Source organism: Megalops cyprinoides, chromosome 2 (assembly GCF_013368585.1).
Source record: "Megalops cyprinoides isolate fMegCyp1 chromosome 2, fMegCyp1.pri, whole genome shotgun sequence".
Taxonomy (NCBI): Eukaryota; Metazoa; Chordata; class Actinopteri; order Elopiformes; family Megalopidae; genus Megalops; species Megalops cyprinoides.
This window is the reverse complement of record NC_050584.1, coordinates 22,555,597-22,575,069: the sequence shown is the minus strand read 5'-3', so window position 1 is coordinate 22,575,069 and position 19,473 is coordinate 22,555,597. Positions and strand designations below refer to the sequence as shown.

General features: G+C 43.2%; 1 protein-coding gene across 3 annotated transcripts; it reads left to right on the top strand.

The window, feature by feature from the left end:
- Positions 1-206: 206 nt before the first annotated feature.
- LOC118772617 (protein SSXT-like) lies at positions 207-18,243 on the top strand. 3 transcript variants are annotated; one of them, XM_036521117.1, is made up of 12 exons: positions 207-275; positions 1,030-1,106; positions 1,735-1,819; positions 5,506-5,656; positions 8,415-8,639; positions 9,345-9,512; positions 11,018-11,095; positions 12,406-12,498; positions 13,281-13,406; positions 15,876-16,006; positions 16,508-16,569; positions 17,479-18,243. In XM_036521117.1, exons 1-11 carry the CDS (start codon positions 207-209, stop codon positions 16,523-16,525), a joined length of 1,221 nt encoding a protein of 406 aa, XP_036377010.1. In that variant the 3' UTR covers positions 16,526-16,569; positions 17,479-18,243. The 3 variants fall into 3 exon arrangements, with proteins under 3 accessions (XP_036377010.1, XP_036377009.1, XP_036377011.1); XM_036521116.1 differs by lacking the exon at positions 16,508-16,569; XM_036521118.1 differs by lacking the exons at positions 12,406-12,498; positions 16,508-16,569 and having other exon boundaries at positions 17,479-17,505.
- The last annotated feature ends 1,230 nt before the right edge of the window (positions 18,244-19,473 follow it).

Here is a 19,473-nt window from a genome sequence, read left to right as displayed (position 1 = left end):
CAAGAAAAACGTTTTTGTCTTGTTTAAACCGTGCAAGGTTTCAACTGTGCTCGTTTGAAGTGCGTCGCCACCTCCCCTCGCATGGACTGTTACATTGTAGAAATTACATCCCATTCTGTACTGTGTGGTCTGAGCTTAGCTGACTGAAATTGTTGTTTTGGGGGCTCTACATTTTTCACCTTTTTGTCTCTTTCAGGATAATCGCTATGTCGGTGGCTTTTGCAGCTCACAGACAGCGGGGAAAGGGTGATATAACGCCCGCAGGAATACAAAAGGTAATTTATTGCAGCTAAATCAGGGCAGCGCACGGAGGTTGCCCAGCTAAGACTAGCTAGCTACGATACGAGAGAAGCGCAATGAGACGGAAAAGCTAACTAGCTAGCTGTCTGAATTGGTTGCAGTGTTGCTGTGTAGTTAAGCGCGGTGAGCATAAACTTCACGTGGAAGTGCTGTTGAGTAGCAATTCCAAGAGAGGAAAGAGAAGTTCTTAAATAAAACAGTAAATTGATCGCTCGGGGAAAAATCCCTTATTTTATTTTAAGCTAACAGAGGATGGAGGCCTAACGTTAGTTGTTGACACACGCTAAAGACAGCCTTTGTTGTGAGATTTGCTTTCTAAGTAACGATAGTTGATACACTAACAACGGAGAGACAATGGCACAATAATAGACCTCTGATACAGAATGCATTGTCTTGACTTTGTTTTACTGCGTTTAAAACCGAAACCATTTTGGTATATGTTAAGAGCTGTCCAACAGGCCTTGGTAGTTGTGCATTATGTTTTGTCAACATGTACACTAGCTGGTTCTACAGTTTCTCAGGTAAAAGCTACCTTTTAGAAATATTTCTCCTTTGAAAAAATACTTACTAGAAATATTGGTCATTTGAACAGTCGAAATGTAAAAGTGTTCTATACTGAACGTAGTGGAAGAATTATGTCACTAACGTTGGAAGTGTAGCGACTTTGTGGGCCAGTATACAGTTATATTGATTTGATTTGTCCTGCACTTAGACAAAACTTTTTGTTAGCTCCTAGACGAGAACAACCAGCTAATTCAGTGCATAATGGATTTCCAGAGCAAAGGAAAAACGGCAGAATGTTCACAGTAAGTGCTTTTTTATAGTATGCTTGTCCTTTGTTTAGTCCTGTGGTTGTTTTGAATCATACGGTAAAACAGTAGAGGTATAACTGACTGGTGTATTGAACAGTCCAATACCAAAGTGTGTAATTATGCACTTAAGCATCAACACAAAATACTGTATACAACTGCTACTTTAGTAAATAAGAAAAAAAAGAACAGATGTGATAAAAATGGGTTTTTCAGCGTCCTTAGGTATTTGAAGTAGCTTAGTGCAAAAACATTTATGGCCTTGACTGAGGTGTTGCTGTACTCTGGTGTGTCCAGATTAAGGTAAAGGCAATCTCACCTGTTAACTGCGTTTGACTTAATAAAATGTGCTTTAAGCCATGTATTCATGCCACTGTGTCCGTTCTGTAAAGGCGGCATGACTTGCTTTCTTGCCCATTTCCACTTAACGTTAAAATGCTTGGCCACTAAAGAAGGCAAAATGTTTAAAGAGAAAGTCTGAGGTGTGGCTTGCAAACATAAACAGGACCTTGGTGTAACAGGAAGGAATATTTTTTTAATCTCTAAGATGCAGAGAGCTGCAGTGTGTTGGTGGAGAAATGAGGTCTTTCCCTGTGTCTTCACATGGGTCTGTTTGACTCAACAGGTATCAACAGATGCTCCACAGGAATTTAGTCTATCTGGCTACGATAGCAGACTCCAATCAGAACATGCAGTCTCTCCTGCCTGCTGTGAGTATCTGTGAAAGGAAGAATGTGACCTTGAGCTTTTCTGTTTATTTTTTTTAAATATATATTTATATATTTATTTTCTTCCAGCCAAGCATAGTGGAAACCCCACATGCTGGCAAATATCTCAAAGCATCACACAACACAGACTGCGTTTATTTGGTTTAATGTCTTTTTCTTTGAGGAGGCTGAGAGAAGGTGCCAGGGGAAATGTCTGTGTCAGCAGTGGTATTGATCTGTTTCCAGCCTAACGTTGCCTTCTAGTAGGCTTTGCTCAGCAAAGAACAGCTTCATTCCTGCCTTTTTATGTGTGCTTTATATAAGGTAGAACATTTTATATAAAAATCATTAATCAAACATTAATATTTAAATACTGGGTTATGCTCTGTGCAGTGAGGCTCATATATATGTACCTAAATGCTTTGTATTCCTAGCCTGTAATTCTACCATGCAGAGTACTAATCGGACCCAATGACTCCCATGAGATGGCTGCTCATACCATAACAGATCGACTGCCATGTTTAACAGTTGGGAAGAGGTAATATGTGTCGATGGCTTAGTTTGGCTTTCTTCAAACATAAATCCACAAAGATGTAGGATATGAGTAAAATATGACTTATCAGACCATATTACCTTCTTCCACTGCTCAGAAGCCCAGGTTTTGTGCTCATTACATTACAGCTTGGTTAGAAGCAGTTTCTGAATGGCAGCCTTGTTGCGCGTGGGTTTTTAATTTTTTAATTTTGGTTTTATGGCAATTACGCAACTGTTGCTTTGCAGTTTTTAATAACTCTTCCTGGTAAGTGTCAGTCTGTCCCTGTTGGTGAGCTTTGACTTTGCAACCACTATTGATGCAACTTTTGCGTCTTTGGCATAAGCTGTCATGACTTTTGACACTCTTCCCCTTGATACATTGAATAATTTTTCCCTTTCTGTGACCTCTTTCCAAATCTGTTAGATGTCTTGTGTTGCTTTAGAACCTCGCATGTTAAAATGTTGATTTTCAATTGTCTTTTATAGCAGAAACATTTGTAATTAGTATTTGCATTAGTATGAAACATGCATAGACTTCTTTTTAATTGTGATTTAGGTACCTGAAAATATGAGTCATTTTTCATTTGCCGTTTATTTTGTTTACCTTGTGTGGGTATATATGTACACACACACACACTTGCTCACTCACTCGCTCACTCACTCACTCACTCACACACACACACACACATTCACACTCACACTCACATACACACGCACACAATCTCACACACACGCACACACACACACACTCACACACAAACGCTCACACATGTACACTACACATAAGCTTTCTAAAAACTAGGTATTTTAGAAGTGCTTAAGCCTAGTTGGCAAAATACTGAAACGGAAATTGTGAAAACACTTTGAGTCAGACAACCCTTTTTTAAGAGCCGTGTGTGCTCTTGTGGTGTCTTGGATGGAGCGGACACAAGCCATTCCACTGGACTTCAAGGCCTGTATAAAGTGCACAGGCTTAGCCATACCACTTATTGCTGTCTTTGAAGAATCAGGGAGTCGAGGGAAAGATTCGGTAGTAAAAAAGTGGCAGCTGAAACTAGCTTTTAAGTTACATGGGAACATCTGTTGTCCATGTGGTCCACACAGCTGATGTAGTACCATCAAAGTCCTGGAGAATGGAGACAGTCTTTCAGCTACATTTCAAATGGTGAATATAGGTTGAATGTATGGGAGAGCAATCCAATATTTCCTATGTTTGTGTAGAAGTTAACCCTCGTGTTTCAAGGGAGATGTTCACCTACATTATCTGTGCTTGACTTGAGTGAAACGCCCCCTATAGGAGTAGCGCAGTGAGTATCATGCAAACAAGGGTAAATCATGTCATCTTCATATTGGAAGGAATAAAGAATCATCAGCCACTGTTGGTGAGGGCTAATGTATGCCTAACGTGTCACATGATGTAACCCACACAATGTCACTGGATCAGCAGTCCTGTGGTTGGACTGCCTGCCCTGAAATTTGGGGATTTGACTCCCCACCAAGTCATTTGAAAGGAAAAGGTACCCACTGCCTCCCTTTTTGGCCCTTGGCAGTGAGACTTTGTGGGGGTAAAGGACCATGCAGTTTACTGCCATCCTGCCTAGCAGCTGTAATTCTACATCGAGCTGCTTCACACCATGGAAATTAAGATAAGCCTGAGAGGTACAGGGCTCCTTGCAGAGCTAGTTTACTTACGTATGGGCTGCAGTGATCTTACAGTATGAAACAATAAGCCAACTTTTTTATGCGTATGGAGGTTTACATCTGCAGATTCTAAGTCTGTCAGTCTGAGTTATGAGTGCTTTTCCTCAAGACATTTTGACATTTAAATATACTTTAAGAGGAAATTTAACTGAAGAGTAGGTCACTCAGCAAGCACTTGTATACAAGAAATAGTTTGATAAGCACTATCAAAGTCTTCTGCAAAGGTATGGATGCTGTTTTATGTAATGTTGCTTCACATTTCAGCAGTGTTTCTGAAAGTGATGGCTTATGATTTCCCCCTTGTTTATTCTGTTAAATGACTTTCAGGTGATCTGCCTCCAGACAATGTTGTGACAAGCTTATAATTCAGCATTGTCACCAGTGTAATCAAATCAGCCCCTTTACTACTTATCGCACCCACACCTGGTTTAATTGATGCCTCCTTAGACTACATTGAGCAAACACACGTTAATTCTGATGAGTTGTAAATCCTCTCTCAGCCAACCATTGTTTTTCGCTGAGGCTTTTCATTGAGACTCGCCGTTCGTGAAGACCTCCACAACCCTGATCTGTAATGCAAGCCCCACTCCGGTGAAATAACCAATAAGATGGCAAAGAGATCGCCAGGGCAAGAAGAGTTTAATTCGGCAGCTCGAGTGCCGTTGTTGGACTCTTTGTTCTGTTCTGACATCACATCGTCAAGGTCCTCGTCACAAAGTCACAGCACCAGCTCCCCCCCGGGGGGGACATGGTGACAAACGCTCAGAGCTGTCACCCTGTGTATATGGAGCTCAGCAGTGCATTTATTTAAATTTACTTGGGGAGGTAGATTCCCCCCCAATTTGTTTCCCCTCTGGCTCCACACGCACGACGTGGGCGGCGCGGTGAGGGAACGGGGGCTTCCTCTCCAGTGAGGCACTGGCTTTGTGAATGGTACCGGTTGGGTGTGAAGCCATACCACAGGGATTTAGATGCTCTGTTGCTGGCTGATAAGACATAACAGAAATGGTACCCATAGCTGAGACTAAGTGCATCTATGTCTTGGGTTTTTTTTTGGTCGTTTGCCCTTTTTTTAAATTTATAAAAAAAAAAAAAAACCAACATGCTGTGCTTGTCAGTGCCCTGTTTCTGACCCTGATGCGCTCTCAGAAGCCTCCCCCTCGCAGCTCCCTGCCCAGAGGGGTTGGCCATTTGCAGTCGTGCTAGACTAAAATGCCCAGGGTTTAACGGTTCACTCGGCTCTGTTCTCAGAGCGCTCTCTCACCCGTGTGGTGGAATTCCTCCCTTCAGCCCTGCTCCTTGCTCAGTACCTCTCTCATCCTGTCTTACATTAATTTCTTTTTTTCCCTTTTTTCCCCCCATCCCTTCTCCAGCGGGTCTCTCTGTTTGAGGGCACAATGATCTCCTTAACGTGTCTAATTTGAGTGTGTGCTCTTGCCCTCTGCCGTCCGCAGCCACCCACACAGAACATGCCCATGGGACCAGGAGGTATGAATCAGAGCGGCCCCCCCCAGCCCCCCCACGGCCACAACATTCCCTCCGAGGGGATGGGCAGCGGCCCCCCCGCCCCTCACATGCAGAACCAGATGAACGGACAGATGCCCGGTAAGTGCAGCCCCCCACCCACCCACTCTCATCTCTCAGCGGGTTGCCTAGCAACCTGGTCTCATTGCATGACCCCGGGGGAGTCTGCGCCGCTTGTGACGTAACCACTTTTTTCTGCTCGGCTGTGTGTGTGTTTGGGGGGGGGGGGGTTGCATTTGGCGTCAGCGTCTCTGCCTTTGTCATTTTGTGCGCGCGTGTGTGAGCGTGCGTGCGGACACGGGGCGGCGAGTGTGTCTGCGCGCGCTCCATCACGACAGAGAGCAGAGCCTGCCGCTCAGCAGACCGCCACCGGGCTCCAGTTTTAGCTGAGGCACAGCATTCCTGCGATGAGCGAAAACTGGCTGGAACCGGTCTGTGCCCAGGCTCACCGTCGGATTGGCTGAAGAGTTTGTTTGGCGCGGATGCGACGCGTCCTTGAGATAATGAATATTCAGCTGCCTAAAAATATCAGAGGGCATTGAAATCGCTGCGAGAGAGTGGCGACGGTGTGTGTCAGTGTGCCCCACAGTTACACAAACCGGGGGAACATCAAGCCTGTAGGAATAATGATCAGAAGTATCATTTTCTGTTATAAGTGAATAAGTGTAACACCAGTCCCCAGAGTCATCAAGTCCGTTTTACACCAGGCTGTCAGCCTTAATGTAATAAAAGCACCATGTGTCACTTCGGCACAGTCAAACACAGCTGGCTGCTGACATGGTTATAATTACAAATTTGACAGTGTCTGAGCCTTAATTATTGTTACGCAGAATTAGCTGATGACTCTCTGAAGTAATTGTCACTACACCATACTCATACTCAATGCAGATTGTGTATTGTAATTTTCTAATACCTGAATATTGCAGTGAGTGGGATGATCCATTTCTGATCATATTGGAATGGAGGACAACCATGACACACATTGGACAGTGATGATGTGTAAAATGTGAGCTGGAACCTATTGGAACTAATATTGGATTGCAGCTGGTTACCCCTTAACACATGAAAATCTTGGCAAACGATACCCTTTCACATTTTGTTGGAGTTGCTGTCATTTATTGTAGCACACTGGTTAAAAAAGCCAGTCGTTCACTTGGGCATCTGTAGCGCACAGTGTGGAAATATGCAAAATAGGTTTGGAACCTAACCCAAACGGCCTTTAAACTTTGTCATTGATGAAGCTGTTGTAGTTTTGATGGAACTAATTTGGTACCAAAGGTTCCACAAGCAGGAGGCGAGCACATTTCGGGTTTTTTAAAAGCGTTTCATGCCGTCCAGAGCAGTCCGATCTATGCAGTGGAAACAGATGGCAGAGGAGAGCAGAGCAGTGTTTGAACCTCTCGGATGGTCCATCTGAACATGTCACTGATCAGGTTTGCCTTCAGAAGGAGTCTCGGTGCTGATGGGAAACGCATTGCCTGTTGCGGACACGTGTGGCACACGTACTCTCTCTTTGTGCTGGCTCATGATCTAAATTCAAACCACATACACTTGCTAGTGTTCAGTTTTAATGGGGTGATTGATTTTTCTTTTTTTCCCTTCACTCCCACAGTTTGTCCTTGAATGAACTAGAAGGGAGATACAGTATGCCGTTTGTCAGCTTGGTTATTTTATTACATTTTTTGTTTAGCACAGCAGAGTTCATCTTAACAGTGGCTGATTTTAGTCATCGTTTTACTCAGGACTATGAGATGGGCGAATGTGGTTCAACTATAATTCCCTTTTCACTGTTGCAAAAAAAGTTCAAAAATGTCAAAGGCTACTTTTGAGGCTACTGTTTGTGTTGAAGAAGAATAAATTAGTTGTAGTGGTAGAAAATGGTACTGTAGTAGTAGAAGAAAATGACAATGTAGTAGTAGTAGAAGATAATGTAGCTATAGTAACAGTAATAACAGTAGACGGCGATGCAGTAGTGGTAGCAACAGTAGTAGTAGAAGATGTAATGATAGTAACAGTAGTATTAGAAGATGTACTAGTAGTGGAAGATGTAGCAGATGAAGTCAGGATTAAACGTGCATGCAGCCATGCAGGCGTGGGAAGCGCAGAGGCTGCGGCAGGGAGGGAGCGGCTCGGAGACGCCAGCGCAGTCAGGTCAACCTCCAGGTCGCTCCACTCCCACACGGGCTCCCTATTCATGAGGCCTCCGCGCTGTATTTATTTATTTAAATGTGTTCTTTGTTTAGCGTGATTAAAAGGATTGATTTAATGAGCTGCCGGCATCTCATTAATGGCCTGTCTGAGGGGAAATGGTGCCAGAAGAACTTTGCACTGTGACAAGACCTCGCAAGGCAAGAGATTGTTTGAGTGAGAAAACATGCCTGGGATTAGGTTATGAGAATGAAGTGCTATGTGTTGATTAATTGATCGATTAATCAATTTCCTTTTTCATTGTGAAGGATGCCTTGCCTGACCAACTATTGAAACTTGGTCAGGCAGCACTTCTAATATTCATTGTTGTACTCTGCCTCACTTGGCAGTCGCTTTGGATAAGAGCATCTGCCAAATGAGTAAATGTAAATGGATACTCAAGGTTAGATGCACTGCCGTGGTGCTGCCCACAGCATGTTGGGTATGAATGTAACCATCGTGCTGTCACTTCTGTTGGCCCTGAGATGTGTATTTAACAGCAGGATTCTGAAAGTGCGCCCAATACTGACGTGCGTCTCAGGGTGAAATAGTGCATCTTTTCTAAAAATAATAATAATAGTAATAAATAAAATCAACTTAAAAAGTAAACTAAAAATTAAAACAAAACCCTCTCTTGCTCTCTCTTTTCAAGGACCTAACCACATGGCCATGCAAGGGCCCGGACCCAACCAGCCCCCGAACATGCAAGGTAGTGGCATGAACATGCCCCCCAGCAGCCACGGGTCCATGGGGGGCTACAACCACGCGGTGCCCTCCTCCCAGGGCATGCCGGCGCAGGGCCAGATGAACATGACTCAGGGGCAGCCAATGGGCAGCTACGGCCCGCGGCCCAACATGAACATGCAGCCCAACCAAGGTATGCCCACCACCTCTCTGACCAATCAGAGATTGTGCCTTACCCAACAAGCCAGACTGTGAGTTTTACTGCTTGCGTTTTGGAATGGGGCTTCCTTGGCTACATGATCGACAGGATGTGTGTGTGTGTATGTATGTATGCTTATTAGTGACTACATTACATTACATTATTGTTATTTAGCAGATGCTCTTATCCAAAGCAACTTGTATAGGTTACAGTTTTTACATGTTACCCATTTTTGCAGCTGGATATTTACTGAGGCAATTGCGGGTTAAATCCCTTGCCCAAGGGTACAGCGGCAGTGCCCCAGTGGGGAAGTGACCTAGCAACCTTTTGGGTACAAGCCCAGCTACTTACCACTATGCAACACTACGATATACTACTATATACTATACTACTATACATACTGTAGAAATAATTATTATTTGCACAGCAGACATATTAGGTTTATATGTTATAAGTTAATACAGTTAGAGTTTAGAGGAAGCATCTACCTCAGTGGCACATCAGCAATGCCCCACTTAGGATTCGAACCTGCTGCCTGCCCACTTCATCACTACATGCTTCAGATTACATTATAAGTAGATTAATGTACAAGTGACCATGTTACCCAGATGTGGTAGATGATTTCCTCAGCTTTTGTTAACTCATTGTGACTAAGATGAGGTTTTCGATGAAATGTGAGATGGTGGCTTGCATTCCCAGCTCCCATGATGCACCAGCAGCCACCCTCTCAGCAGTACAACATGCCCCCAGGAGGGGGCCAGCACTACCAGGGCCAGCAGAACCCCATGGGCATGATGGGACAGGTCAACCAAGGGAACCATGTAATGGGGCAGAGGCCCATGCCTCCCTACAGACCACCACAGCAAGGTAAAGGCAGACTCAGGCGTCTGCTGGCAGCCTATTTTTTGCGTGTGTGTGTGTGGAGGGGGGTGGGGGGGGGGGTGACTGTGTCCCCGAGCCATCATTTCATAGCAGCTGCTCCACACTGAAGCCATTGAGCCTCATTCCCCTCACCGCTTCAGGACAAATGTGGTCACAACGCATCATCCAGGCCCGGGGAGCTAATTATGTTAGCTATAGAGTGCATCACGTCTGTGATGTCAGCGCGATGCAGCTAGCAGATGGATTTCATTGGCCCCAGAATCGCAAGATTACCACGAGTCTCTTAGATCAGGGGGCTTTCAAAGTCTGGGACCCAGAACTGGGTCATGAGATGTCAGCCTCTGACTGTGCCAAAATATGATGAAGATCATGAGTTGTGAATGTTTTGTAATGTAGTATAGATACATTTTGAAGCAAAAATACATCTGGACAATATTTTCACCCTTCCAAATCCCCCAATTCTCCACACTAGCTAATTCTTCCTTTGTGCCAACTTTACTTTTTTCTCCCAGTTTCATCAGTGTGTACATTCTCTCTGCTAATGAATTTCTGTCTATCTCTGCTGACCTCTTGTTCTCCAACACTATGCAGTAACACTTCAGACGATGCAGCCTAACTTAATTCTGGGTTAGATGTCCCGCAATACCAAATTTCATTGCATTGCACCACACTCGGATTCACGCCACTCAAAGAGAAGTCCTCCAACACAGAAGGAGCAATGCCCTCCCCCGTCTCTCCATTCAGGATGCTAAGGGATCAGAATTTTCCGCACAACAGTATGCCCTTATCAGACACACTGTAACACATTGTAAATCCAGTCCAGTTTGCGTGCTCAGGATGAAGTGCATCTCAAGGGAGTATCAGTTAAAAACACTGCTCAAGTCCAGTTCTGTAGGCCTGTCTTTAAAACAGTGCTTTTTCCATAGCGTCCCCAGTCTGTACAGTCCAGTCTAGTACAGTAGCTCTGTGTTTCCCTTCTGTTTTGCCACGTCCCTTGTTAGTATTCCAGCTATGATGCATCATTTTGTATTTTTCTGTTGTGGACAAAGTGACCCCCGTAACCTGCCTGGAAGGCTTGTCTCCGTGGCACGCTGACCTCAGAGCTAACCGAAATGCTCACACACGACATTTAACCAACACCACTGTACGAGATAAGAGATGCAGCTGGACATGTGTGTGGACTGTGCTCTCCTCTTTTCCCCTCTGCGTGTGTCTGTGTGTGTGCGCATGTGCGTGTCTGTGTGTGTGCGCATGTGCGTGTCTGTGTGTGTCTGTGTGTGTGTGTGTGTGCGCGTGTGCGTGTCTGTGCGCGTCTGTGTTCGCATCTGTGTTCGTGTCTGTGTGTGCGTGTCTGTGAGTCTGTGTCCATGTTCATGTATATATGTATCTGTCTGTGCATGTGTCTCTGGGCATGCATGCCGTTTGGTGTGTGTGTGTGTGTGTGTGTGTGTGTGTGTGTGTGTGTGTGTGTGTGAGAGTGCGTTGTGTAGGACCCCCTCAGCAGTACCCAGGCCAAGAGGACTACTATGGGGAACAGTACAGTCACGGAGGACAAGGAGCACCAGAAGGTGGGAATGTAGACTGTTAGCCTGATGGTAACCTGATCACTTTCGGACTCGGAAAGAGCCTGTTACAGTAGGATGGACCAATCAGAGGGGTAGTACACTGGTAGAGAGCAGCACAGATTACACTGATGTGATAAAATCTAATTGGATGCAGAAAGGCTGTTTTCCAAACAAGGTTAATTGTTTATTGTATATTCAAAGACGTTTTTGTGAAAGATTCAGGTAGTTCAAAATAAGTATTTGATGTATAACATGTTGCCATACATTGCTTGGTCTTGGTCACTGCTTAGTCTTGAGAAGAGAAAGAGAAGGTCAAATTAAAAGTTGAAATGCAATACACAGGTGTAAACGGTAAAAATGTGGTGCTACACTCCTAGGTGTGGATTAGATCTCTAAATACACTAGATCCACTACAGAAGAAGTATGTTATATTAATTAATTTGCTGTGCATGTTGGCAGCTGAGGCATTTTAAGAAAAATCTAAAATAAAATGAATAATAGTTGTCATATGTTGTAAGACATCAAATGATCCTTATTGTGTCATAGTAAAATGGGCTAACAACTTGTTTAATAATGTAGTAGTTATACTTCCTTCTATGCCTCTGTCCTCCAGCATGTTCAAGAGCACTTTCTGAAGGCCACGTAATTCGGAACATATACATACTGTACCACTGACAGACACTGATACACACCACCTGTTTTCACTTCAGACCATCTTTAGACTAGTTTGTTTTCTATTCCACTCTGCTGGTTATAGGGAACCCATTTTATGAAATCACTTTGCTCCGATTCATTTTGTGTCACATCTGCCTTTTATTGATTTTATTTTGGTACTTCACTTTTTCCTTAAAAGAGCGAGCAAGTGCAGAAGTCCCAGTTAACATCACAATGTGTATGAACTGATGCTGTACTGCGATAGAAACTTGTATTCAAGCAGCCTTCAAGAAGTTCATAATTTAAGATATAATGCAGAAAAAAAGAGACAAATGTTTTGGGATTTTTTCCAAATCACAAACTTTTTAAAGCTTCTTACAGACTTGGCTCCTCTGTGCTCTGTTACTGATCTTTATGAATTCAGTGGAAGTCTTATACATTTTAAACTTAATGTTACAAAGAGCAATGTTGGTGGTAACATGCACACAATTGATTTCTCTTTTTGTACTTAGAAACATGACAGATGTATATATATTAATGTATACATTGTTGTTTCCTTTGACAAGTATTTTTTTCTTCTTCATTGAATTTTATCTCTAAAGCCATTTTTAGCCGAGAACATTAACATCTCTCCTTATCTTCTTGTCAAATTGATGTAGGTCATAATGATTACGGTTTTCAACAACCCTCGTATGCTGAACAAGGCTACGATAGGCCTTATGAGGATTCCTCACAACATTACTACGAAGGAGGTATCTATATACCTTCACACAAATACCTACATACAGAAGAATTTCCATCAGCTCAAACACTGCATAAAAACCACTTTTGGATTTTTTTTTAATTATTGTTTTTTTATTTTTAATAACTCCTGCAGAGCTGTTGTAGAGTACTAATTGCCCAGTGTCACAACAAACCCAACAGCACTTTTTTTCCTGCCATGCTTACAGTAGACATTTGAAACATATCTTACCAATAATCAGTTACGTAAGCCTAAATGTTCCCAAAGACCCACGAACATGAGCAGATAAAACACTCAGTAGAGCCACCCCTCTCTCACGGGCTTTGCGCAGCACAGGAAGATCAAACAGCTTGCTGAATTTGTGTAGCTAGTTTGTGCTTAATGTTACTGTCTTCTCTTTTTTTTGCCCTTTTAACGTCGTATGTGATTTCAGATGTATTTTTCATGTTTATTCTTCCCCCCCCCCCAATAATGTGGTGTTCGACTTCTTTGTAATGCACGTTGGCAAGGGATGCTCACAACAAGCAGCAACAACAACAACAAAAAAATCAAACATGCTATAGGTCAGACTTCCAAATACATACATGCATTTTCTAATGTGTGGGCTCCACTTGCGGTCATTTCCTTTCTGTTGTTGTTGTCGTGTCGTCGTTTATCGTTTGATGTTTTTTTTCTTTTTTTTGGTGTGGCGAAGAGGAGGCCTTGTGCTGTGTTCTCTCTGGAGTCATTCACAGAAGACAGGGCCGTGAAGGTGTGGCTCTCACACTCCTCCCCCCTGTGTTGCTCCCTCAGGTAACGCCCAGTACAGCCAGCAGCAGGAGGCCTACCAGCAGGGGGCGCCGCAGCAACAGGGCTACCCACCCCAGCAGCAGCAATACCCAGGACAGCAGGGCTACCCAGGCCAGCAGCAGGGATACGGTAGGTTCCACCTCACAGGTGCTCACATGTCGCTCATATACAAGAGTTATTTTTTTAAGAAAAGGCACATGCCAAGCCCTACCTGGCTGTGCTTTACTGACAATGACCGGGAGCTCACAGCAGTTGAGAAAATTGGCTTTGTTCTGCTAGGGTTGGAGTGGGCACATCAGCCAGGGTTTTCTCCTCACGCCACTGCCCATACCAGTGCCTCGTATTGCCGCCTCTGAATTCCTCAGATGATGCTGAGGAGACGTGCCAATCCTCCGTTTGGCATTTGGCGCTTCCATCCTGGTGGTTGGAAATTTAGACAAGATTCACAAGCATAAACATTGGTTATTGTATTCGTTACACAATGCACTCCTCCTCACCTGCAGAGGCTGTCATGGTGGTAAAGTATAACTGGAGATTACGAAACGGTCAGAGAGAGGCAAAACTGGAAAAAAAGGCCACAGTAGCTGCTTTTAAAAGTATTTACTAACTAGTGCCTGCAAATCCCTGCACTGTGGCCTTACTGTTTGTAGTTTGTGGTAAATATGTCATTAAGATGCTTGAGCTGGCTAATATATTTGGCCAAGAGGGGTTAGCTGAAGAAATTTGTTTTGTTTTCTGCCTCAGCTACAGAAACCCATCTGAAAATATGGCTGGCTTCATTACTGTGTCCTGGTTCAGTAGCTGATGGACCCCGCTTTTAATGCATATGCAATGCTGTGATCGAGCTTATTTATAGGCCCAGTTGCAGATGCAGCAGTCGAGCTGATGTGTTTACAAAAGAGGTCTGAAACCTCTTATGGGACATTTGTGTTTCACACAGAAAGCATTTTTAAAAAGTAGTAAAGACACCCGATGAGGGAGCTAGAGGGAGTCTCCATTGATGCTCAGAATATCGCACTCTTCTTACAGTACACATCACATCCATGGCATCACACATGATACTAAGACAAAATCTGTTAACAGTTAATGCCGAGTCTTAAAGATTCATCTGCAGGTACTGTCTTTCAATATTTGCCACTCCTTTTTTTTTTAATTATTCATGTCCTATTTCACCTGAACCTTATTTATTTTCAGATCATTTACACCCACAGCTTAGAGCAGATGCACTGCGGTAGTTGTGAAATTCTATGGCTGGGGGAAAAGGAGTGGACTGTTTGCTAATTGTCAACTTTGCTGCGCCGGTGCCTCTCCTTTGCCCAGAAGTGGCCGAGACACCTGGGAGAGCTTTTTTTTTTTTTTTTGTCAGGGAGGTAAATGCGATGCACTGGTGATACAGGGGAGAAGTGATTGCGGCAGGTCACTGCAGGACGGAGATAGGATTTCACTTTTTAAAAAAGATGAGGGCCAGTTGATGGGTAATGCTGCAGGCGGTGAGTGAGTGGGACTCATCTAGTTTTTTTTTTTAATCCTGTCAGCTCTCCTCACATTCAGCCCCTGGCCTTTCTGATCTCAGTAATTAGGACTCTAGGAGTGGGGACTGTAGAATCAGCACCATCTGAGAGTGTGTGTGTGTGAGTGTGTGTGTCTCTGTGCACCAGGTACCCGCAAGGTTAAAATATACAGTCTGTTTTGTTTTAAAAGTGCCTAACCATATTCTGGGGATGAAGGGAAGGAAACTTGCATAAATTGCAGATGCAAAAGCAAGCCTGCATGAGGCTGTACAGGCCTTAATGAGATCTGCTGTTAATGGAAAACTAAAGACATCCTCTTGTCTTATCTGTATTAGTGCAGTACCTCTGTGCCCAACACGTTTACAGATGAGAGTGAGTAGACCTTTGAAGAGACGGCACTCTTGTCACTGCATACCTTGGTACTGTGCAACTCTTCTGATGAATCCCACAGCCCAGTGCTGTGTCAGGGACTATGTCAACGTCTGTATCAACTTCCTTGGTGTTTTTCAGTCAATAATGTGCTTTGTTTTGTATGTTTGTTGCAAGCACTAAGAAGGTGGACACACTCTTGTAGTGGATGTCTGATCTATAGAAGCCTCTCGGGCTGAAAGAGGAATCTGATTCCTGGGGAGGGTATTCATCTCAGGGGGAAAAAGACATTTCTCGAGTTTAGTTTCCTCTGTGAACACAAACAGTCTGCAGCATTTTCTCTTGCTGTGATGTGGCCTGTGCTGTTTTGGTATGATTTGTGACACCAGGTAAATGTTATGTACTGTAAGATGAGTGTAATGCTCCGGCCATCAAGTGAAGAGGTTTCACCCTCGGTCTGTCCCTTTCATTCAGTCTCCTTCTCTCTCCCTCATTCCCACTCTCCCTTTCTCCTTCCCTCATTCCGTCTCACTACTTTTTTTTCTCGCTCACTCTCCCTATCTCTCTCCTGCATTCCCCCTCTACTTCTCTCTCCCACCCTCTCACTCTCTCCCTTTCTCTCTATCTCTTATTTGCTTCTTCCCTCTCTCACCCTTATTCACTCCTCCTCACTCCGTCTCTCTCTCTCTCTCTCTCTCTCTCTCTCCCCCTCTCTCAGGTCCCTCCCAAGGAGGCCCAGGGCAGTATCCTAACTACCCCCAGGGGCAGGGGCAGCAGTATGCTGGCTACAGGCCGCCTCAGCCCGGGCCTCCACAGGCCCAGCAGCAGCGGCCCTACAGCTACGATCAGGTGAGGAGAGGCTGACAGGAAAGTTTGAGGACACAACGGCTAGTCTTGTGTTTTTTTCCTAATTCACTCTGAGGTAACTTTGTAAATGTTAGCTTAAGTCGACAGGACTTAGCACAAATGTGAACCAGTGTCTCTGGAAGAGGTCTGATCTGATGTGTTGTGCATGGGTACAGTCTGGGGTCTCTGCTGTTGTGGTGATAATGGGCTCACGAAAAAACGCAGTATTCCGTTAAGTGTCAACAGCCCCTGGCTTTAGTGTGTTGGCCTGGGGAAACCCGATGCAGGAGGAGGAGGTCACGTGACCAGGCCTGCCCCCCCCGGCAATGCACCATGTGGCCTCCTGCCTCTTCGCGTCGGTATCTGCCTACTCAGAGCTCATCTGCTGTTGGGCCGAGACAGTGTTCAAGTGTTGGACAAGAGAAGACCATGCTGCCCTGTTACTCAGTGTGGTCCTTATCAGAGACCCAGCTACTCTTTCATATCTTTATTTTTGAAATTCAGGCCCTCATGAGGAAATAAGGACCGGTTATTTGAACCCCTGACTAGATCTGTAAGACATGAAGGTAATGGTTATCGTGCAAGACACTGAATTCAAATCTAGTCATTTTTATGCTAGATTTTCTTTTTCTTGTGTTTTTTTTTTTTGCTTGTTTTCCCCTTTGTTTCTTTTTTCCTCTTTCTTTTTTTACAGTGTTTTGTAATCAGGGGTCGAAATAATCAAAAAGGTCCTCAAAATTAAAAAGATGACTCTCATACTTGCTAAGCTAAGCACAACACTTAGTTTCAGAAAATGCATTAAATGTATTGATTTATTGCATTGTACTAAAACAGTAAGACTAGTTTTGAATTGCACATAATCGTAGTAGACAACAGAAGTGATTATTTACCTTTTCATTTTTTACCAACTTTAGAAATAAAATACTTTACCACTTTTTTATCCAATGCACAAAATTACAACTGGATTTAATTAGAATTGTTGCTGTCAAGTAATTGCTCTGAATTGCTTTGATTGTTTTTTGTAGCTTGCGAAACCACCTGGCTACCCCAGGAAATAATCTGCTTTCGACCCCTGTTTAGAAATATACATGTAAAAAGCTGAAGTCGCCAAGTATTTTAGAAAATGGCATTGTGAACAGTAAGTTTACAAGTCAGACAAACAACTGATCTATTCCTACAGTCATCTTGACACCTTTGAAATGAATTCACTTCCATTTTCCATGAGTAGATTTCCTCTTGCATAGTGCCATGCTGCCATCTGCTGGTTTGTTTCAGTATTGATGACTGAGTAATTTAAGATGCATTAAACTGGCTCAAAGTGCATCCGTAACATCCACATGCCATTCAGGATATTCCTCTTAGCATGATAATTAAAAAGGAAATACTTTAAGATGCTTTTAAAACTAGCATTATTTTGGTGAAGAGTAGCCAACAAGGCTACAACATTAACATGTACTTTGCCCTCCTCTCCACAGGGTCAGTATGGGAATTACCAGCAGTGAGGTACAAAAGTTCCATTCCATGTGCAAGGTCTCCAAACAACCATTGTCTGCCCTCAGGACTGGAATTATTCCAGTAATGAGACTCTCTAATTTACCCTTTTCTGTTCCATTCTGCATAATGGCTGCTGCTGATCTTTCTTTTTTTTCGACCAGTTAATTAAGAGATGGCTGGGTGTTTTATTTTTTCCTCTCTCTGCATATATCAAGGCCTCCACTTTCTAAATTCAGGTTATGTCTGAGGTTGCTGTTCAGGTATAGTGACAGAGCAGCTACATAGAGTGTCAGTTGGTTGTCGTGGTCACCCCAGTGAGGTTAGCCAGAGTGGTAAGCCCATTCTTAGTCTCACTTAAAAAGTGCTGAGGAAGAAGATATGGTTTTACTTACATCATCTAAGTCCCACCACTTCTGATCTCTACAAGTATCCATTTGTTTTGGACTCACTCTAATAGCAATGATGCCTTAAACGTACAACCACAAAAACAGAATATCTGAAGACATGTCCCAAAGACAGAACTGCCTTACTTCCTCACATTTCAGATTGTGAAATATGGCATCATTTTGGTTTTTGTTCTTTGACATCAGGAGACAGTGACTTGTCACTAACTAACCATAGTGCAATGTTTTTTGGTTTGTTTTTATAAAGCAATAATGAACGAGGGAGAAGAAAGTGAGGTCTCTTGTCATTACACATCATATTATGTAAGATGGTCATTTATATAAAGGTCAGAATATTACCTGATGTACAAATGTATTTTTATGCTTTTAGATAGAATTGAATTTGTATAGATTAGGTTTTTGTTTTTGTTTTGTCATTGGAAATTGTAACTAGTTTTTGAAAGAGCCTTTTTTGAGCTGTGACTATTTTTGTTGTAATTTTTCTTTTTTTAAATTTTGAACTTTACGCTCAACAACTGCAATGGCTTATAGGATGTGAATTTCTGCTGGGATCGAAAGCCGTATGTTTTAGGGATGTATATAGAAAGTGCTCCACAGGATAGAGGACTCATTGCTGAAAAGCTTAAAAGTTTCTAATATAATATTAAAAAGAAAAGATGGCCAGAAACTGACGACTGCTTTTGAAACGCACAGCTGGCTTCAGGCAGTGAGGGTTGTTGTAATGAATTTCCTGATCAGAGCATTCAGCCCTGCCATACCCATTTTTGGGTGCAGTCGACTTTTTCCAGTGATCGTTATGCCCACCACTAACTCCAGGACAGATGGAGGAATGGAAACAGAGCTAGAGTCACATTTTGGGGTTTTCTGTCGGAAATAATGACCATAGCCTCCCGTACTTTTTTTTTTTTTTGCTCTGACTTGCACTGTAAAGCACTCTAACAAAAAGCAAATTCTGAATTTGCCCATTTTACAACTCTGAATAAAGTAAAATCCCAGAAGACAAAATGACACAGACCTGACTCTTAAGTAAGTTTGAAGGTCAGGTGTTTCATGGTCCGTCTACAAGTCAAGAAGACTCAACAAAACTGAACAATGAAAAGACTACAGTTTTGCAGACTATTTTTGGTCTTTGTGTTGGCTTGAACAAAAGCCATTGTTTTTATTTCTCTATACAGTATAGTACACTTACCACGAGGGCCTTGGAGTAGTTTTGCTTCTCTTGTTAGAGGGAGTCAGAATGGTTTGCTCTTAGATGTACAGTTTGATTAAAAGATGAAAACAGTTCTGTTGTATCCAAGACCACCAGCTCTTTTAGGTACCCTGCCAATGTCTGCCACTGTGTTTTGAATTACAATGTAAAGCTGTACGTCACTGGATTTTAGTAAAGATGTCAAATAAATTATTGTGGTTTTTCATACAGCTTTGTGTCATTGCTGTTAAATTTTTCTCAGACCTTGGTTGCAGCCTTGTCACAGTGTGCCATTGGGCAGGTGTTAGTAGTAGTAGTAACATACTGGCCAGAAGGGTTCTCACTTGGTCATTAAATAATACAACAAGTTGAGGGAGGTTGCA